The sequence below is a fragment of the Tenrec ecaudatus genome, chromosome 8 (genome assembly GCF_050624435.1).
Source record: "Tenrec ecaudatus isolate mTenEca1 chromosome 8, mTenEca1.hap1, whole genome shotgun sequence".
Lineage (NCBI taxonomy): Eukaryota > Metazoa > Chordata > Mammalia > Afrosoricida > Tenrecidae > Tenrec > Tenrec ecaudatus.
Window position 1 is genome coordinate 49,542,562 of NC_134537.1, and position 23,333 is coordinate 49,565,894.

At 37.1% G+C, this 23,333-nt stretch overlaps 1 protein-coding gene across 1 annotated transcript in view; it reads left to right on the forward strand.

The window, feature by feature from the left end:
* SNTG2 (syntrophin gamma 2) overlaps positions 1–23,333 on the forward strand; it is a 553,256-nt gene that overhangs the window by 398,136 nt on the left and 131,787 nt on the right. Inside the window, exon 13 of the mRNA XM_075555664.1 lies at positions 5,299–5,370. Coding sequence (XP_075411779.1) covers positions 5,299–5,370 — 72 coding nt within the window. The remainder of the gene's footprint in view (positions 1–5,298; positions 5,371–23,333) is intronic.

Sequence of the window (23,333 nt, forward strand, 5' to 3'; positions counted from 1 at the left end):
TTAAATTCAATGTATTATCTTAAAAGCCTTTTACTTCTGTAATGATTACAATATTTAATCTTGCATTAATATAGAGAGAGTTTAAAAAGCTGTTATTGAATTCATTTCAACTCTTTGTGACCCAAGATATTATTTCTGAGATTATAAATCTTTATGGAAGCATAAAACCTAACCTTTATCCTGTGGAGCAGCTGATGTTTTTGAGCCACTAACCCTGTGGTCAGCAGTCCAACCACAGCTGTCACGGTGCCACAGAGGCTCCTTTGTAGAGCCAGACATCATCAAATAACCAACTTGAAGATGCCTGAAACACGCACTGGATATTTTAAAGGAAAACCAAGCAGAAACCTTCATGTGCTTTATATATGTATTTTGCTAAATTAGAAATGGCTTCACATCACTTCTCTCTGAGAGTTTAATAGCTCTGAACAAACCTAATTGTGTTTTACCAGTCTCCTACTGGACATCCTGCCACTGGGTTATCCAGTTGCATTAACTCAGCTTGTTTCTCTTCCAGCAAGCTAATCCGCATTCGACCTTTAAGTTTGGACTTAACGTAACACATTCTCATCAGTCATCTGATGGCTACAATACAGTAAACTTCCATCTTGTTGTATATACACAAGACATAGATATACAACAGTTAACATAATTTATCAAAGACCATTAGCTTTGAGAAAATTACATGGCTTCTGGAAATGAGAAGAAGGATGGAATAACTGCCTGGGAGCATGAGGGAAGACATCAGTTAGAGATTGTATCTGAGTCTTTAAGAAGTGGGGCCAAGTAAACAAAGGAACGGCATGAAAACAAAGATCTACTCCATTCAAGAGTATTTATTGACAATTCAAGGAGAAGGAAATGAGATTCAAAACCAGGTGCTATATCGCTTTCAGAAATATGATTTTCTTTCTAAAACTTTGAGACATGTCACCATCTACAAAGGCCTTCTGAAAGCAATCGTGCTCATATCAATTGTATATGAAGTATGAATTATCTAGTTAACATCTCAAAATAACCTCCAGGTTTCCTTACAATTTGTTTCTTTAGCAACAAAACACTTGTATGCATGCCGTATGGCGCCTGATGGAAGAATCGCAAACAGACTAACACAGAGAAATGTCTCAAGAACTCATTTAATACTAAAATAAATGTCTACTGGGGTCATGGGGATGTCACAGGGCCACAAGTCAGAGATGACCTTGAGCTGCTGTGCAGCAGTGGTTGACGTGGGGAGAAGCTCCCTTCAGACACCAACAATGTCTCACACGTGATGAAGACCACTTCTTGGTCAAAGTTCTTTCCCAATGTGGACCTCACGCAGTCCTATCCCCAGCAAGAACGGCCAGGCCATCTTAACTCAGTATTTGTATCACTTATAGGTCGAATGTGGATTAGCTTGCTTGAAGAGAGAAACATTTCAGGCTAACAAGACTACAAATAATTAGTTTGACAACAGGATGGATTGATAACAGAATATAAACAACAAATAGAGGACTACAAATCAACTGGGAAATGTTTTAATAGAAAGTGACAGAAAGTCCACCCCAAAGTGACTTAACAAAGAACAAACAGATCTAGATGTTAAATAGCTGAACAATCCAGGAATAGACTTTCCCCAGCACTTCATTACCTAGCGCGTAAATAATGAAATATAGACCAGGTTTCTCTGTTTGTCTCAGTTCTCTCCATTGTCAATCAAGTTCTACACATTCCTTCCCAGGGTGACTACAAATATTTCTCAAGGAAAAAAGATTTGTGTTGTTGTTATTCAAGCCCATAAAAGAAGCAGTTCCAAGCCCAGGGCTAAGAACACTCTTATGTTTAATTGGTCTGTTGGTCACCCCTCTGGAGTAATATTCTCATCCCCAATCACCATGGTGAAGAACATGAGACTCACTGAAGCTTTATTCTGAGATCCCACGCTCTGTCCAGAGCTGGACGTACAGTCAAAACTGTGAACAGCACATAAACAGAATGGGAGGGAGATGATTAAGAGATAAATATGAATGGTCATTACCAAAAAATAAAATGTTCAAGTGAACAGCAAAAGTAATAGATTACTAATACAGTCGTATAGGGAACCTGGTGCATAGTGGTTCCACATTGGACTGAAATAATCAAAGACAGCAGTTCAAAACCAACAGCCGCTCCACTATAGAAACACCTGACTTTTACTCAGATAACCATTGCCATCTCAGAAACTCAAAGGAGCAGTTTTATCCTGTCCTGGCAGTGATGTCTGTGTGTGTGTGTGTGTGTGTGTGTGTGTGTGTGTGCATGCGTTTATATGCCTATATATGTGTATAAATTATTTAAAATCAATATTATGTGTAATATAATGTGTATAATATGTGTTAGATATAGAATATATATAAATCAAAATATATTTGCAAACATTTTGCAAATAAGAAGCACTCCTTAAAGTTTTACCTTAGCATATGATTCTAAAGGTCTACGCTTTATGCAATATATTGATGTTCTATGTGCTAATCAGGAAAATGCATTCAATGTGATACAATATTAAAACATTCTACACTCTGAAGATATTAATGTTTCCAGTGCTCTGTCAGCTTGCTGGGACATTTCATTGGTATTCCACCAATTCCTGGAGCCTTGTTTTGGGTCCATGTTTTTGGTGCTGTTTGAACCCTTCCCCCTTATTGGTTCTTTCCCATCAGTTACCTCTTAAATGGTTGAATGTCAGCAATTCTTTGGGGTACATTGTGTGTACTCATCCCATCTTCAGTTGATACTTCCTGCATCATTTAATATTTTGCTCATGCAATCTTTCACTAATTGCAACTTGAAGCTGGAATATTTTCTTTAATTTTTTAGGTTTAAGATATGCTAAAAATGTTCTTTTTTTAAAAAAAAGCTCTATCTCTTTTCACATGCCATTACATTACTTTATCTTCTTTAGCTGCCTTTTGAAATTTTCTCCTCAGCTCTTCAACTTCATCATTTCTTCTATTTGCCTTAGCTATTCTAAGATTGAGAGCAAGTTTCAGATTCTCTCTGACATCCACGCTGGTCTTTTCTTTCTTTCCTGTCTTTTTAAGTGGGCTTTTCTTGACCCATGTCTATTCTCCATGATGTTATCCCACATGATCCAGTTCTTCATTCATGAGTAGTCAGAGTACTCACTTGTTCTTGCCAGAAAGTGTTTAAAAATAGCTACTTGCCAAACTTACTAGATTTCACCTATTATTTGTACCCATTCCAAGGAGAGGTGACCAAAGAGGATGCTGAAATTATAGAACAATATTAAAAACATACATGCATGCTAAATTTTGCTGGGCCACCGTTGTAGCAGTACATTGACAGGGAGCTGCCAGAGGCTCAGCCTTGGTCCAGAAGAGGGCATGGAACAAGGGGCATCACTGTCTGTGTCACATGGATCTTGACTCAAAACGGAGACTGTCAGAAGGAAGGCTGCTTGGGGTTCGTTGACGGTGTGAAGGCATTGGCTGTGTGGATCATAACAAGCGATGGACGGCTTTGAGGACAATGGGAACTGCAAAACATTAACGAGCTCATGCGGAACCTGTGCATGGATCAGAGGGCAGTTGTGGGAACTGAACAAGGGGATGCTGTGTTGTTTAAAATCAATAACATGTGCATCAGGGCTGGACCCTTTACCCTCTATCAATGCTTGTTCATTCCGTATGCTGAGCAAATCAAATCCACTGGCTTAGAAGAAGAAGAAGAAAGTGGCATCGGAATTGGAGGAACATTTTGCAGATGACATGAGCGTGCTTGCTGAAAATGAAGAGGACTTAAAACAAGTGGTGCTAAAGATAAAAGACTGCCGTCTTCAGTCTGCATAACAACTCATTGTAAAGAAAAACAAAATCCTCACACTTGGTCCAATAGAAAACATCATGATAAACAGAAAAAAATTGAAGTTGTCAAGGATTTTGTTTTGTTTGGATCCATAATTAATAGTCATGGAAGCCTCAATCAAGAGAGCACACGATGCATTGCAATAGGTACATCTGCTGCAACCAGAGGGGTGTTTACTTTTGTTTTGTTGACTGTTAGGCATAGAGTCCCTATGGGTAGGGGCCAACTCACTGGCACATAACAACAACGTAAAGCAAACCCAAATCCTCACCATTTTGCTTTGACTAATAGATAACAGCACTTGATAAATCTGCTGCACAAGACCTCGTTAAAGTGTTCAAAAGGGGGTGGGGGGTTATCCTGAAAATTTAATTGTATCTGACCCAAGCCAAGGTAGTTTTAATATCCTCATACACATTTGAAAGTTGGTGAAGGAGGACTGGAGAAGAACCAATAATTTTGTTTTCTGCAGCTTATGAAGATAATTAAAAGTCCCTTGGACTCCAAAAGAACAAACCACTCTGTTGTGGAATGACAGCCAGAATCCTCCGTAGTGACCAGGACGACAGGACTCCATGTACATACGTTGGACATGTCAGGAGAGACAAGCCCTGGAGAAGGACCTCAGCTGGGTGGAGGGGAGAGGAAGAGAGAAAGGCCCTACTATGGAGTTGACTTCCCAGAGTGGCTGCAACAATGGGATCAAACATATCAACAGTTGTGAGGGGGCACGGGATAGGGAAGGAAGAATAACTGCAATGTGAGCAATAAATATCTAAACCTGACACACTGTTAAAAATTTAGATACACCGTATGGACATAGTAATGCAGAGTAACATGAATTCAAAAACATGAGCTATTATTAAAAATTAAAATTATTTTCATCCATATTATTACTACAGTTATGGCAAATTATAATCAGTAAAAATAAAGGCAGAACTTCAGTTAAACTAATGAATTAGAGAAACATTCATTCATTTTATATATAATTGATTAGTTAATTATTTCTGAAGAGAAACAATTCTTTCTCTAGTATCACATATCATCAATTACATAAGTTCACCTACTTTAATGTGTAACTACATATGTTCCACATTTAGAGTACACCTTAAGTTTTCTACATATAATTTAAAATCCTGACTTTAGTTTTATCTAAAGTAATACAAAATGACTTTTTAAAGGTGTATGCAACTGTGTGTAACAGATGGGTTTCTATACTACTGTATTCTTGTGCTAATAATTTATCTAAATATATTGAGATCATACACAGTCAAATATATGTTCATTCATTAAAATTCTCCACAGTGCGTTAAGCATAAGTACTAATTCTTGTACTGTGGCTTTTAACTTTATTAAATAGAGACATGTTAGGTCATTCCAAAGTTGTTAATGCTTAAATTCTCCAACCAAAAGTAGCAATTTTCTTCACATTGATTTTTATATTTCTTGCAGGTGAGCACATTAGACTGGGTACGAGCTGAAAAACTCTATAACCTCTGTGAGGTATTATTTAAAGTTCATAAGGTAAGCATGCTTTTTTATTTTAGATGTTTTCACATAAATAAGATATCCCTTTAAGTTTAAATAATGAGATAATTTGTTTTACTTAAGTCCATTCAAATGTTAATCTAACATGAAAATTATCTATAGCCTCATCAGACTACCATATTTGATAATATTGTTGTGCTGTTATGAATTTTGTCAGTTATTTTGAGAGTGTATGTATTTTTGTGTATGTGTGTGCTGAAAGGATATTCTTTGTAGCTTCCAATTACAATGTTTTTCTAAAACATTTCTAAAAATTTAAAACATGTAAAGTTTTGTAAAAACTTTAATTTCATAATATTATAATTATTGTTATTTAAAAATAAGACACAGATTTGCTTCCTAAAATATTTCATAATTTAATGTAATCTGAACTGATCAGAATTAACAACTATTTGTATGTGTAGTAGATGATTGATTGGCCAAGAAAGGGCAATTTTGTCTATAGCACTTATTTCAAGGTTTCAGAGTAACATGATTTATTTTTAAAATTACATAGTAACTAATATTAAATTTACACAGTAGCATATATTAAAATGGCTAATACATTGCCATTTTAAGCCATTTTAACTGTTTCTAATGGGAAAACACATAATCATATAATGCACTCTTGAAATTAACAAAGACTGAGTTTAAAAGTCAGATACACTTTTACTGGGAGACATTGTGCCTAACTTATGACCAGATGCTATAGGCAGGTGTATATATAGTTCAACTAACTCCTGTGAAACAATTAATATACTGGCAGTCCTTCAACTCCCAGGGCTGCTGGGTCCAAGGTCAAGGAAACAGACCATTGAGTTTCCTGTAGAGCAATGCAGGCAGTCCGGCTACAGGCAGCAAACAGCAGGGTAGTCACCAACAGTCAGCCAGATGACAGGATCCAAGAGACCCCAGCTCAAACGATGTGTACACCAGCAGTGTGGTGAAGCTGGTCTCAAAGGAACTTCAAGCTACAGCAACACAGTCCAAAGGCTGGATGTCCCAAATGTAGTGTAGCTCGCAAATTGAGGCAGAGAACCAGCTAAGAATGCTGCACCCTGGTCTGATCACCAGAGAGCAAGAGCCATTTTTCTCTTTGCCCTTCAATCAAACTGTGACCTTATTAATCCCACATGTTCTTATTGACCAGGTTGGCACAATAAACCTGCCTATCACATTAAGATACATCTTTCTCTTTGTTTTTCTAATTCTACATTATTTGCTAATTTTATAGTTTCCTTTTGGCATTTTCCACTTAGCTCTTTGACTTCACCATTTCTTATATTTTCTTTAGCTACTTTATAATTTAGAGCCAGTTTCAGAGTCCATTCTGATATCCACATGAATCTTTCCTTTTTACCTCTCTTTTCAATAACCTTGCTTTTTTCGTGAATGATGTTCTTGATGAGTTTCCACAGGTTTTCTCTCATTAGGGTTCAATGTGCTAAACCTGTTTTTGAGATGTTCTTTAAATTCAGGAATATATGTACAAGGTCATATTTTGGTTCTTGTGGATTTGTTTTAATTTTCTTCAGCTTCAACATGAACTGATAAGAGCAATTAAAGGTCTATTCCACCAGCATCCACTGGCATGGTTTTAGCCTCTGATGCAGAATTTCTCCATAATCTCTTCCCTTAGATGTAGTCAATTTTATTTATGTGTATTCTACCTGAATATTCCATGTGTATAGTTGCCTTTTTGGGTGGCTGATGAAAAGGAATTTCTCTGAACAAGTTCATTAGTTTTGCAAAATTCTATCATATAATCTCCAGCTTTGTTTTGATTACCAAGTCCTTGTTTTTCACCTACTGCTCCTTCCTCTTCGTAACTAACTTTTGGATTCTTATCAATAATTATCGAGGTATCTTGATTGCATGCTTGATCAATTTCTCATTGAAATAGTTGGTAAAATTCTACAATTTCTTCATCACTAAGTTTTGTGGTTGGTGCATGAATTTGAATCATAATTGTATTGATTGGATTTCCTTGAAGTAAACAGCATTTTACTTCATGATTGATTTTTTCAATGTCATTTTTTCCAATGAATTCCTCTTGATTGTGTTATTCTTGGCATATAAGATCATACAATTTTCCAATTCAAAATGGCCAGTATTGGTCCATTTTCACTCACACATGTCTAGTAAGTCAATCTTTATGTGTTCCATTCATTTTAATGACTTCTCATTTCTGTGTTCCATTCATTTTATTGGCTTCTCATTTTCTTAGATTCATGCTTTGCATGTTCCACGTTCCAATCATGAGCAGATTTTTGAAGCTGTGTGTTCTTACCTTGAGCCTGCCCTGGCAGCAAGTGAAGATCTTGAAGGTCCCCCCCCCCCCCCATAGGCTTTTCCTGACTCATGTCACTGTGATTGCCTCCATTCCAAGAAGATTCGCAGTCACACTTGAGTACCTTCTGATACAAGCACCTGATTTTGTGGCTCTGTCTTCAACATTATTCTACTTCTATTCAGTAGGCCTTCAGTATCTGGCAATGTTTTGAAACTATGCATAAATTTTCAGCAGTTCATTTCTCTGAAGTGGGGAGTAAATTACTCATTTTCTGTTCCTTGTCTGGAGGCTTTACTGAGAAAATACAGATGTCATCACACACTACATAGACTTTAATACCAAAATATGTTGCCTTTAAGTGCATTCGAATTCATAGTAATCTATAGGGTCTATAAGATTTTAAATCTTTATGAGAGAAGACAATGTAGTCTTCCTCCCATGGAATGCTTATTGGGATTGAACTATCAACCTTGAAGTTAGCAATTCAATACTTAAACCAACAGCATCACAGAGCTCTGATTATTAAAAAAAACAACAACTCAATGCCATTGAGTTGATATGAGTTCGTAGTCATCCTTTATGACAGTGTAGAACTGCCCCTGTGGGTTTCCAAGATTGTAACTCTTTATAGGAGTAGAAAGCTTCATCCTTCCTCCCACAGAGCTGCTGATGTTTCCAAATTGTGACGCTTGGGTAAGCAGTTCATACATAACCCACTATACGAGGGTTCACCTGACAACATTGTTGTTGTTAGGTGCCCTCAAATTGGTTCCACCTCATAGCAGCCCTATGTACAACCCAACAAAGCATTGCCCTGTGCTGTGACATTGTAGCAACTGTTCTATTATTTGAGATCATTGTTGTAACCACCACGTTAATCTATCTTGTCAAGGGTCTCCTCCTCTTTTACTGACACTCCACTTTACCAAGCATGATCTCCTTTCCAAAGACTGGTGTCTCCTGAAAACATGCTCAAAGTACATGTAACAACTTCTCCGCATCTTTCCCTCTAAAGAACACTCTGGTTGCACCTCTTTCACACATATTTGTTCGTTCTTGTACAGTCTATAACTTTCAATATTCTCCACCCATCCCATAAGTAAAATGTGCTGATTATTATTACGTGTTCCTCATTCAATGTTAAAATTTCTCTGGAAAAAGAAGGTTAAAAATGAGCAGGATCTTTATGGAAGGGAAAAAATAATAAAACTGGTTGTTGTTTTTATGTGCCCTGAGTTGATGTCAACCCTTTAGTCACCCTATGGATAACAGAGCAAGACACTGCACAGTCCTACACCACCCTTACAATTGTTCCCACGCCTGAACCCGTGTTTGTGTCCACAGTATCAATCATCTTATTGAGGACTTTCCTCTTGTTCAGCAGCCTATCTGCTTTAACAAGCGTGATCTCCTTCTTCAAGGACTGGACTCTGCTGACGAGGGTCTAAAGGGTTTAAAACAAAGCCTTGCTGTGCTTGCATCTAAGGAACACTTTGGCTGTACCTCATCCCAAACAGTTTGGTTTGTCCTTTGAACACTTCGTGTTACTTTCCAAATTCTCCTCCTGCACCACAATTTGCATGCAAATAGTATCTTCAGGTTTTTTAGTCATTGTCCAACTTTCACATTCATATGAGGCAAGGGAAAATAGTGTGGCTGGGGTCAGGTGCACCTTAGTCTTCAAACTCTCATCCTTTCTTTGAAATACTCTAGAAAGAGGTCTTGTGCAGCAGATTTTCCTAAGGCAACACAGATTTTGACCTCTTGATTGATAATTACATGAGCATTAATTGTGGATCCAATCAAGACAAAACCCTGAACATCAACCTTTTCTCCATTTATCATGATGTTATTTATTGATCCATTTGTGAAGATTTGGGTCTTCCTTACATTGAATTATAAATCACACTGAAGGCTAAAATTCTTGAATTCATCAGCAAGGTGTTTCAAGTCCTTCTCACTTTCAACAAGCAAGGTAGTGTCATCTGCATACCACAGGTTATTAGCGAACTTTCCTCCAATTCTGACACCACATTCTTCTTCCTAGAAACTTACTTGTTTAATCTAGATGCTAAGAAAATCATCGGAGAAACCGGATTATATATGATGGGCTAGCCCTAACAAGTAACTAAACTTGTTTAAAGACTGCTGTAATTAGAAGCATTTACTATTGTTCCTCAGTAATCACACTATCAGGAGAATGCACCAGGTGCTTCAGAGTGCTGCTTTCCGGACTTGTAAAGATTTATTGTAAAGTTGATGATGGCAGATGTAGTTAAGTTAAAATGTAACACCTTATCATTTGATCTTCTTTTGACCCAGTCTGAAGTTTTAGTTTTTATTATATTTTACTCCCTTGTTTGATTGAAGTATTTTTGTGTTTGTCATTTTTGTTACTTTTTGTTGGTGGTGATATTTTTTTGCAATTGATAGGATTTTCTCTATAGGAAGTCCAAGATAGGTCAATCTATGTGGACAGTAACCGGATTAATAACCACCTAGGGAGACTGCAGCAGAGGTTGGGTGAAATGGAGCACTAGCAGCAATGACTATGAGAGAAAAGCATTCTGACAGGGATTGTACTGATGATGGCACCACTCTTCCTAATGTGATTGATGGATTGGTTGAATTGGGCAATAGGGGAATTAACTGCCAGCAAATGATTAACAAAACTTTAATGAAAATTATCATTTAAAGCTCTGTTTATTGCCTTGAATTGAAAATATGCACTAAAGTAATTATCTCACCAAACGGACTTTTTAAAAGTTATTGGTCAATGGAAATGAAAAGGTAATGGAACTTTCCTATAAACGTTTTGAAGTTCCTAGCATTTACATTTCATGTATTATAAATTTAGAGATATGGAACTTCAGCATGCATCAAATGAAAATCATCAAATATGTGTTTTCATAATATCAGCTTCAAGATTGTAATTATATTAATATCCAGTTTTGAACACTAACTTATTGGGATGTATTTGTTATTTTTGTTGAAATCAATAATCAAAGAGATGAGGAAAAGGCTCAATTAAATTATAGAGCGTCAGCATTTCTGAAGAATAAATGAAGAAGTGAAGTCTTAAGTTATGATATTGAGGGATTCTGCTGCTAAAATATTGATAGACACAGGAAACATTAAAAGATGGGGAGAATACATAGAGTCCCATGCCAAAGCATTGTCAGCCACTTGAGACCACATAAAGAAGTCTACCCTACACAGAAGGCATTGGTGAAAAGAGTGTTGTTGTTTTTTTTTCCAACTAAGGTGGTTCAAGAAACAGATGAAATTCCATCTTCTTTTGAAGATGGATTCAAAAGCAGGCTATCATTGCTGATGTCAAATATATTTTGACTGAAAGGGAGAACACCATAAAAATGTTTACCTGTGTCTTATTGACTAAGCCTAAGCACACAACTGTGATAACATTGTGGTGAATAGGAACGCCACATCATTTGATTGTGCTCATGTAGAACTTGCAAATAATCTGAGAAGCTGGACTATATATAAAGCATCACATCAATATTGGAGGAAGTTTGATAAATAACATCGGATATGCAAAAGATACAATCTCGCTTGATGAATCCTAAAAGGACTGGAACCTTTATGGGTGAATATCAAGGCCATAGCTTTCAGTATGGATTAGACATCATCATAAAGAAAACACAAACTCTCACAATGGGGCCAATAGATAACATCATGACAACTGAGGAATGATTAATATTCTCAAAGGATTTATTTGACTTGGATCTACAAACCGAGTCCCAGAGATGAAGCAGTCATGAGACCAGCTGACTTACTGCATTGGACAAAGATACGGCTAGAGATCAGTGGGAAGTGTTCAAAAGCAGATGTCACTTTAAGAACTCAGGTGTGCCGATCACAAGTGACATCTCAGAGTTTGCCCTTACGTCACATGAATGTGAACACGAGACAATGAAAAAGGAGGACTAGATAACAATGCCTCGAATGATGATGCTTGGTAAGGATGTTGAATACACCATGGATTGGATGGAATGAATAAATGTGTATTGGAAATAATAAGATCAGAATGCTCTTGAGAAACAGGATTCTGAGAATTAGCCTCATGTGCTTTGGACATGCTAACAGCATGGACAAGTCCCTCGAAAAGGACATGATGCTTGGTAAAGTTGAAGTTCTGAGATAGAGAAGACCTTCAAGGAGATCAATTCTTGAAATAGCTGCAGCCGTAGACTCAAACGACAAAGCGGGTGACGGTGGTGCAAGGCCCGAGAGTGCGCTGTTCTGTTTGTCATAGGGTTGTTGAGAGTCAGAATCGATTCGACAGCACCTGACAATAACTTCCCATACGTGTTCTTTAACAATTGGGTACTTTGAAGGATTTTTTATACCATATGTTTGCTTACTTAATAAACTATTATCATCAATGCCCCCTTATTTCCCAGGCATATTTAAAAAATAATAAATATGATATGAAATGATTATGAAATCATGGAAATAGTCAAAAGAATAGTTACAGCAAAGATATTAAATTCAATATGAGTAATATAACAAAAATCAATATAACATTCAATAGTCCTGATAGAAGATGGAAATATTTGAGTTCAATTTTCTATTTAAAAGTCTGAGACTAATTACTTTACATAATAATGCCTCTCTTCCTGCAGACCTTTCATTGTTGGTATTGATCACTTAGCATGTATGAATAAATGTTTAAGAATTATATCCTTTTGCAGAAAATTGAATTACATGAACAGTAATCAGAAAAATGTATAATGTTTAGGATAAAATGATTTTTAAACTTTGTTTTCATAATTACCCCTTAATGCATAATCATCAATATTTAGGCCAGAAACCAAATTTTAGAATTGTGATTTTGTTTTTGTATGCTGCTTACTTACCTTCAGAAATGAGTTCTTCAAACTATTAAAATTATGTGTTCCATATTTCAACCCTCTCTATGAAATAGATGAGAAATTTGCATCAATCAGTGCCTTGATTGCAATCGCGATTTAAATTACAAACAACCTCCACCTAGCATCTAAGGAAACATCACTTAACAGAGAGAAGCGTCATTTACAATTCTTTTTTCTCTCAACATAAAATGTAAACAATTTTAAAATTCAGGCAAACTAAATTTACTAGCGTTTGGGTCATAGAATTGTGATAATAACATAGCTGTTGGAGTATGCTATCAATTCTATTTCAGTTCATTTCAGTTCTAAGAATAGAACTACCTCATGGAGTTTCTTAGACTTCAGTCTTTAAGAAGGAAGAGTTGGTAGGGCATTTTTTCCCACTGAGCTGCCGAGGAGCTTCGAGTGACAATCTTTAGTTAGCAGCCAACCCTTAAGTCGTGGCACCACCTGCCTGGCACCACCAGGCTTCAAAGGAACTGACTGGAAAACAAGGCAATCTCATTGCCCTTGAGTCGATTTCCACGAATCGTGACCCCTAGATGAGGGTAAGAAATAAACGCATCCTCTTTTCCACGTGGGGCACCTGGTGAGTTGAAACCACCAACCTGAAGATGGGTGATCCAGAACTTAACTACTGTGAATGATGACTCGGACGTTATTCCGTGCACCTCCCTTGCATTAACTCAGCTCATCATCTCCCCATCCTTGGATTTAATCCTCATAGCCTCTATTTGACAGCTAACTCCCAAGCACAAAGTGAGTAAGTCACTTCTAAAAGTTTTACTCACTTAGTGGAGTAGGTCTAGATTTGCTTAGCCTCAAAGTTCCTCTTAAATACTATGGTGTTATACTTCTTAGAAACATGGTTGTAGTGCCAATCTATATTAAGTGTGTATTTAAAATTTTACAACATGTTCTCCAGAAATCTTCAAAGCAGTTCATTTTGTATAATGAGGAAACTGGGGTAATAAATTCCAATTTTTTTTCCTGAAGTCAATTTTTGACTACTTACAGCAATATTTAAAATTTTTAATTGTTCCATTTCTTAACTCTTGGAACACATTTCAAAACACAACTGAATTATTGTTTGGGAAGAAAAAACTACAAGAAAATAATGTCTAGGAATATGAGCATGTGGCCCCTACTTTATATTTATATAGTATTTATAATATGTTTTGAATCTGAACCATAAATCAGTTTCATCATAAATGTGAAATATAACCTTCTCCCAACCAAGAAAGTTAACATGAAGGAGTTTCTGTAGTCAAAAAGTCTTGAATTTATATGGGCTGCAATAGTGATATAAGCAGGAAATACCATGGCTAGGTAATATGATTGATTACTTTGTAAGAGAGCTACTTAACTAAATACCAAGTTTCTATTCAGTTAAGATATTAACTTAGTTAAGATATTAAGTTTTAATTATATACCATGGCTCAGCCTTGCATTAAATACTATGCTAATGTATTGAATTGGAAGATGATTAAGTAATATGAAATAAACTTGTATATGCCATATAATTTACCTTTTGTATCATTCACATTTCATGATAATATCATTTCATTTTATCATTCAAAAAATGAAGCTTGTGAAAGTGAAGCAAATCTCTCCACCTTAAATAGAAAATAATTTGCAAAGAAAATGTCTTAAGAATTGTCTATTTGGCTGCAAAACCTTCTGTCCTTTGTGAAAATACAATTATGACAAGTGACAAAGGAAAACAATAATTCAACCTTATAGATCACTCATAATCACATACCACTTTTCCCTGTCATCAGGTTTAACAAAGAGTGAAACAAATAGAACATGGATCTTTTAAGGAAGCCTATACATGAAATAATTTCTGAAAATGTAGGTCCTTGATTAAACAAAAAATTCCTTTCTGTTGTCTTTGGGTCTGTTCCTTTCCTCGTGGGTTGAAGTCATCAACCATACTTACTAAGTCTCGGCCTGCCCAGTCTACCGGGAACTATCTGCAGGTGCCAAAGTTATGACGCAGTCTCTGAACTCAGGTGCCTTGACAATTTGGAACGCGTAACCACGCACTTAGTCACACAGAAACAAAAACCATCACATTCCATAAAGCGTTTGGTGGCTATATCAAAAATAGCTGGATTAAATGATAGGGAAATATTCAAGAATATATAGGAAAGTGCATTTTACTGGATAATGACAATCATGAAGTTTGTTGTAGGCACACCTGTAGTCGTTTCTACAACTTGGTAAATCGTGTAGCTTCCAAGCAGAATAAAACATGTTTGAAAGAAAACCATTTAGGTCGTTTCTAAATTGATGAAATTTGAGTAAATTTTTCTTTTATTTTTAAATCATTTTGGGGGGCTCGTTCAACTCTTATCACAATCCATACATACATCCATTGTGCCAAGCACATTTGTACATTTGTCTCTATCATCATTCTCAAAACATTTGCTTTCTGCTTGAGCCCTTGATATCAGCTCCTCATTTTCCCTCCTCCCTCCCTCCTTCCTCATAAATCCTTGATAATTTAGAAATTGTTATTATTTTTTCATATCTTACACTGTCCGAGCTCTCCCTTCACCCACTTTTCTATTCTCCATGCCCCAGGGAGGAAGTTATATGTAGATCCCTGTAATCGGTTCTCCCTTTTTACCCCACCTTCCCTCCACCCTCCTGGTATCGCCACTGGTCCTGAAGGGATCATCTGTCCTGGTTCCCCTGTGTTTCTAGTTCCTATCTGTACCAATGCACATCCTATGACCTAGCCAAATTTTTAAGGTAGAATTGGGATCATTATAGTGGGGGTGGGGAGCAGCATGTAGGAACTAGAGAAAAGTTGTATGTTTCATCATTGCTATACTTCACCCTGCCTGGCTCTCCTGTAAGGGGGTGTCCCTTCTGTAAGGGGGTGTCCAGTTACCTAAAGATGGGCTTTGAGTCTCCACTTTGCACTCACCCTCATTTACAATGATATAATTTTTTTTATTCGTTGATGCCTGATACTTGATCCCTTTGACATCTCGTGGTCACACAGGCTGGTGTGCTTCTTCCATGTGGTTGCTTCTGAGCTAGATGGCCAGAATAGGGATAATCTAGCTTTTTGGGTGACACAGATGAACAGAGTATCTCAGGATTATTATGTGAAGACACATCACAAGCAGTGAAATTCAAATAATTTAACAAGTGAGTCACTGTCTAAACATTAAATAATGATATACAAAAAGATATTTTATTATTTCATACATTTAGCACTTTAATCAGAATAATAATAGACACACATAAGACTAGATTTTGTTATGAGGTAGTTTTAAAATATTAATGAAAAACTACCACCAAATAATAAAGCTTATATAAGATCTTTCCTTGTTGCTACTTGATTGGCATCCTCACTTACAATATTCTTCACTTTCATCCAAGCAAAGTCAGCTGGTGATTTGTCCTTAAATGTCTTTTCACTGCAGGAGTACATTCCCACTCCTTCAGAGGTGGGCCAATTAGACAGTAGACATTGTGTTTGCTAGATTAGAAACAGGCGATTTCTCTTCCCTGAACATATTATACTCAGCTTTGAAATACCTGTTTCCACTTCAGCTCAACTGACAGCACTTGTTGTGACAGTATTATCAACTCTTTACACTTTCAGGAATTTCATAATTCACTCCTCGTGTCCTGTGGGAATGTGGGGGCTAACACACAGCTGAAACGAATGACCGCGTGTTACCCCCTGGTTGTTTGTCATTTTTTTCTGTGGGTTATGTGCTTATTTATTGAAGTAACTAATGCGAGGGAACACAAATGTCTTTGTATTCATGTATTTAATCAAAAGGATGATGAATTTTATGGAGTGAATAAATAAATATTGCAAGCATGGTTCTATCTTGTGTTTTATATCTATGAGTGGAATAAACATTATTACACTTAAAATACTCTGTTTTGCAACTGGCTTCCACCTTAGAGAGAATTATGATTACAGGTTTCATTTTCACAACTAGTTCATTGACCTGAACAGAAAAATTGGCACTGCTTCTGTTGAACCAGTGTGAACTGGCTGAATCTCATCACTGAACATGGGTGCATCTTTGCATTACTTTCTGCTACAGAATGCTGAACTGAATATAAATATCACTATTGACTAGCACATTTAGGAACCTTGGCTGTGTGTCCATCCTTACCTTCTTTCCTTGTGTTGACAAACTTGATCTTCAAGAAGTGCTCCCGTGCAATACCTGATGCACTTTCTTCAGTATGCATCTGTGGAGTGTTTGAATAGATGGGCCACTTAAAGAGTTAAATAAATTAAAAGACTAGACCCAAGGACATGGAAAGAGAGAAGCAGAATTTTTTAAATGTCAGGCACTGATTTTGCTGATCTCATGTTTCAGAAAACAAAAACCCGCCATCTGTCTGTCACTGTGTCACACTGTGGTGGCTTGTGTGTTGCTGTGAGGCTGACAGTTATGTTACTGGTGTTTCAAATGCCAGCATGTCATCCAAAGTGAATTGGATTCAGCAAAGCTTCCACACTAAGAACAAACTATTGAGAAGGAACAGATAGTCCACTTTGGAGAAATTAGCCACTGAAAACTTATGAATATGTTTGTCGGTTACTGAAAGCCTCATGAACGCAGAGGAACATTGTCAGATAGAGCAGAGTTGATGCAAGCAGAGTAAAGCCTATGGGCCTGCATTTTCTGCTGGGTCATGGCTCAAACTGAGAGGAATCAGCTGTAAACATGTATTAACAATTGGAACTTGTGATGTGCAATGTATGAATCTAGCAAAATTGGAAGTAGTAAAAAGTGAAATGAAATATACAAAGATTAATACCTATGAGTGAGCTGATTGGTATTGGCCACTTTGAACCAGGCTGCCCTATGATTTACTGCACTGGGAATGACCAATCCAAGAGGAATGCCATTGCGTTCATTATCCAAAAGGACATTTCCAGGACTATACAGAAGCACAACACTGGCTGTGCTGGGGCAAGATTCATCCGTCCATAAGGAATTCCATTTGATACAAACATTCTTCACATTTGTGCACCAACCACTGAAGCTAGTGATGCAGAAACTGAAGAATGTATCAGCATCTTCAGTCTGAAATTTATCACCTGCGTGATTAAGATGAATTCATAATTATTAGAAATTGGAAAGCAGTAATAGAAAACAAAGAGGAAGGAACGGGAGTTGATAGAGAAAAAGCTAGAAATCGCATTTTGTAAGCTCAACCATTTCTTCATTGAAAATAGATTTTTCAACAACACAAAGGGTGCCTTTATACATGTGAACTGCTCCAGAAGGATCTCACAGATGTAAAATGACAACATCTGCGAGAAGGAATCATAGAGAAGCTCAAGATCAGTGGCTGAAATGAACTGATTCCATTTTGAACCCCATGAACTGATTCATGGGCTTGATTGTGGAACAGAACATCTATTGCTCATATGTAAGTTCAACTTGAAGGAAATGAAAACAACTCAAAATAAGCCAAAATATTACCTTGGGTATATCTCATCTGAAATTTGAAAACATCTCAATAATAGATTTGCTGCACTGAACACTAATGACCCGATGAGCCGTGTGATGACATCAAGAATATCAGCCTTATGATAGTAGAACTTTACTTAAATGACAGGAAATGTAGATCTCAAAAGAGAAAATAAAACTTTCTATTAATTATAGAATACCTAAGGCAAATGGAAGAAATGATGTTGTAAAAGAGCTGAACAGAGAATTTCAAAACACACTTCAAGAAGATAACAAAATAAATAAAACAATAAAATAAAGTATTATAATAAAACTTACAAAGACCTAGGTTTATTAAACCAAACATGAAGAACACATCCCGTATAGCTTTTAAACTAAAAGAACTGAAGAAAACGTCAAACTGTAAGTCACAATATTAATAGATTCTCTGGGCAAAATTTTGAACATTTAGGAAGCATCAAAAGAAGGTAGAATAGAGTCACTGTGGCAAAGTGAACTAGTGGAGATTCAGACATTTGAAGAGGTGGCTTATGATTAAGACTTAATGGTATTGAAAGAAGATGCCCAGGCTTCACTGAAGGCAGTAGACAAAACGAGACTCCAGGAACTGAAAGAATACTGAAATCCTTCAACAAGCTGCCAAAGTACTGAAAGCACTCACTCATCTATGTCAAACAATGTGAAAGACAGCTACCTGGCAAACTTATTGGAAGAAAAACACATTTGCACCTTTCCAGAGAAAGATGATGCAACACGACACAGAAATTATAGAACTATGTAATTAATATTGCATGCAAGTAAACTTTTGCTGAACGTTCTTAAATAGCAACTGCAGCAGTGCATCAGCAGGGAGCTGCACGGTAAGTGAACTTGGCACCAAGGATACCATTGCTGATAGCAAATGGATCTTGTCTCACATCATAGAATAATATAAAGATATGCTCTTGTGCGTTAGTGACTATGAAAGTGTATTTGAGGGTCATAAACTATGCACATTCTTGAGAAGAGTAAGAATCCCCAAACACTTTATGAGGCTCACCCAAAACCCACATATGAATCAAGAGGCAGTGGTGAAAACAAAACAATGGAGCACTGCTCATTTTAAGACCAGGAAAGATGTGAATCCAGGTTGGATGAGTTCACCACGCTTATTCAGCCTGTATGCTGAGCAAAGAATCAGAGAATCTAACTACTTGAAGAGTGGCATCTAGATTGAAGGAGGACTTATTAATAACCTGCAATATGCACATGACACAACCTTGCTTGCTGAAAATGAGAAGGACTCGAAGCCCTGGCTGATGGAGATCAAAGATTGCAGCCTTCAATATATACTGCAGCCTCATATAAAGAAAACAAAAACACGCACAAGTGGACCAATAGTAACATCATGATAAACGGAGAAAGATTGAAGTTGTCCAGGATTCTGTCTTGCTTGGATCCACAACCAGTGATCATGGGATTGATTTCAAAGTGGATAAATCAACTGAATAAAACTCTTTAAAGTGTAAAAGACCTATTATGTTACTTTGAGACCGAAGTCATGGTATTTCAATCACCTCATCTGCATGGAAAAGCTGGACATTATCAATAAAGAAGATAGAATAAAAATCAATACATTTGAATTATGACGCCCGGGAAATGTATTGAAATTGCCATGGACTGCCAAAAGAACAGCCTCTTGGGAGACGTTCAAGGTTGCTTCTTAGAAACAATGAGGCAAGAATGCATCTCAAATACTTTGGATATATTATCCCGAGAGACGAGTTCTTGATAAATGACATCATGCTTGGCGAAGTGGGGTGGGGGGGGGCAGCCAAACTAGGAAGGCCCTCGAGGAGATGGATTGACACAGTGGCTGCAATAATGGTCTCCAGCATAACAACACTGAGGAGATGACACAGGACATGGCAATGTTTTGTTTGTTGATACATAGGGTCCCTGTGTTAGAAAGGACCTAACAACATGTTTCTGCACCAGTATCCTGATAACACAAACTACCACCTCCACGGAGAAGATCATGTGTTTGACTGTCTCTAACATTGAGATAGGCGCATTAGTGATTCCATGATAAACCCATCTCTTTACACGTGGGAAACTCTGTGCAATTCCCAATCCCTGCACCGCATGCTCGACGGAAAAGTGCCTGTTGTTATGAGGTTGAACATACAGTGAGTGGGCTCATAAGTTCATGGAATGTTCCCCTATTTTAAAAAAATTATATTTTTGTACAAACTCTTTGAAGCCTTCTTGTATTTATTTTTCCCTTTTTCTTTTTTAAGATCATTTTATTGGGGCTCATACAGCTCTTATAACAATCCATACATTGATTTTATAATATTTGTACATTGTTACCATCGTTATTTCCTAAACATTTACTTTATATTTGAGCCCTCGTATCAGCTACACTTTTTTCCTACTTCCCCCACCCTCCCAGTTTTGTGAACCCTGGATAAATTGTATATTTTTATTTTCAATGTATAGAATCATGTCGTCTGGAAATAGCCATTGTTTTACTTCCTCCTCTACATACAAATGCATTTATTGTCCCTACGTTGTTAACTAGGACCTCCAGTCCAATGCTGAATAGGAGTGGCAACAAAGGGCATCCTTGTCTCTACCACTTTTTCAGTGGAATTGATTACATCTTTTATCGATTGACTATGATGTTGGCCAATGGCATGTCATAAATAGATTGCATTCACTTTAAGAAAATTTCTTTCCATTCCTATCTTCTTGAGTGTCTTAATTAGGAATGGGTGTTGAATTTTATCAAGGGCTGGTTCTGTGTCTATTAATAATATCATGTGGTTCTTATCCTTTTCCTTATCAATAAGATAGATTATGTTGATGTACATCCCAATGTTGAACCATCCCTGCATTGCTGGAAGGAATCCCACCTGATCATGATGGATGTTATGTTTTATATACTTTTATCCTCTATTGGCCAGTATTCTATTAAGGATTTTTGCATCTGGGTTCATTAGAGATATCAGTCTGTAGTTCTCTGTTCACAGGCCAGTGGGTGGAAAGTCTTGTGGATCCAGGGCCTTGTAAGTATCTCAGTGATAGCTGAGGTCTCCACATGGCTTCTCCAACACCCAAGGCTGCATCAGGGTAGATCCATGTGTCTTCCTCTCAGGGATGTCTCGCAAGGAGTGAGCTTTGTCAGCAGAGAGACCAAGGGAATGAGCAGAGAGAGAGAATGTTTCCCACGTCTAAGGAAGAAATAAAAAGAGTTCCCAGAATCCTGAGGGGAAGGCCATGCCCACACAGAGACCTCATTGGCTATACAATGATTGATAGGCTAGACTTCATTTGCAATCCTGTCAAGTTGACAACAGATTATATAACTATCACACTGAATTTTTGCTGCATTGATTTTTTTTTTTTTGCATTCTTCTCTGGTCTTCCCACTCATACATATCTGCCCTGATTTTTATTATTTTTTAACTGTTGGGGGGTTGTTCTGTTGATTCTGTTCTAGTCGCTGCAGGTTTTGTGACAGTGTGTTTGTGTTTTGTGACAGAAAACTCTCTCCCTTTTTCATATCTGCATTAGTCGCTATTAAACATCCTTTTATGGTATCCCATGGGTTTTTATACACTGTGTTTTCATTCTCACGAGTTTCTCAAAACTTCCTAACTTCCTCTCTAATCTGAATACCATTCATGTTACAGATGATCATTATTCATCCTCCAATTGTTTGTCCTTGTTTTTCTGTTCGCTTGTTTGTTGTTCTCCAGCTTTCTGGTGTGGTGATCTGAGAGGGATGTTTGAATGACCTCTATGTGCTTGAATTTACTCAGGCTCCACTTGTGCTCCCACATCTGGTCTACTATTGAAAATAAGCCAAGTGTACTCGAAAACAATGTGAATTTTTTGCATTGGGATGGAGAGCTCTATAAATGTCTCTAAGGTGTGGTCACCTAATTGTAGTGTTTAGCTCTGTAGCTTCCTTGCTGAGCTTCTTTCCCAGTCATCTATATTTCTCTAATAGTGGTGTATTAAAGTCACCTACAGTGATTGTTGTGTCTGTGATTTCTTTCTTCATCTTCTGAATTGTTTGGCAAGTTTCACGGGTCTCTCATTAGGTACATATAAATTTATTATGTTCACTGGGTCCTGGGCTACTGAACCCTTGAATAGTACCCTTCCTTGTCTTTTGTTATATTTTGCACCAGATGCAAATTTTGTTGGAGATTAAGATTGCAAACTGCTTTATTCTGGTTGCTGTTTACTTAGTATATTTTCGCCAATCTTTAATCTATTTCTGTCTACAAGCTTAAAATGTGTCTCTTTTAGGCAACAGATTGATGGGTTATGTCGTCTCAGCCAGTCTGCTGACCTTTGTCTTTTAACGGGAGAATTCAGAGTTATTACCACCATCTATGGATTCATTGCTCTCATCTCAGACCTGTTGTGTTGGGTGTTTTCCAATCTCCCTCATATCAGTGTGCTGGGTTTATATGGGGCATTCATTCTTCCCTTCTCTTCCCTCTGAAGCAATATTATCTTGGTGCTTGTTGCCAGTGCTTTGCCGTCTGGATAGAATTGAGCTATATGGTTGTCTCCTGCTTCTGTTTAGTGGATGTTGGTCTTTTAACAACAGTGAGTCAGCAAGAAATGTCCACAGGGTTAGGTATTTAATGGCATATTTTTTTTAGTGCTTCCTTCTCTGGAAAGACTCTTACCTCAATGTCTTCCTTAATAGATTCTTTGACAAGATGGAGGACTTTCAGGTTGTCCAGTTGTTTTTGCTTTGTTTTGTTTTTTTCTTTCAGCTTTCAGAAGATGTTACTGCATTCTCTCCTCCTCTTCAAGTATCTTCAGATAAGTCTGAGCATATTCTTACCTGAGTACCATTGTATGTGACCTCCTTTTTTCTCATATTGCTCTTAATATTTTCTCTTTTCCTCAATATTGGATTAATAATACTGTGTCTTGGTGAGTCATTCATGGGGTTAGTCTCGTTGGTGTGATCCCCTATTCCTGTATGAATATCTAATTAAGGTGGGGAAGTTAACTTTCAGGAATTCCCTTGCTAATTTAGCTGTTGACTACTTTGTTGTGTCTTGTTCTAGTAGACCAGTTATTCAGATAGTGTTCCTCTTTACAGCACATATTTTTGTTCTCAGGGTTTCTTCCTCCTGTTTGATTATATTTTTCGACTGTCTTTCCGATTTGTTGAAGTCTGCCTGATTGTTGTCAAGATCGCCTGTATAATTCTCTGCCACTTTTAATCTGTTGATGAGATCTATTATCTAGTTTTTTGCTTCTGTTACCTAATCTTTTTAGTCCTTGTAT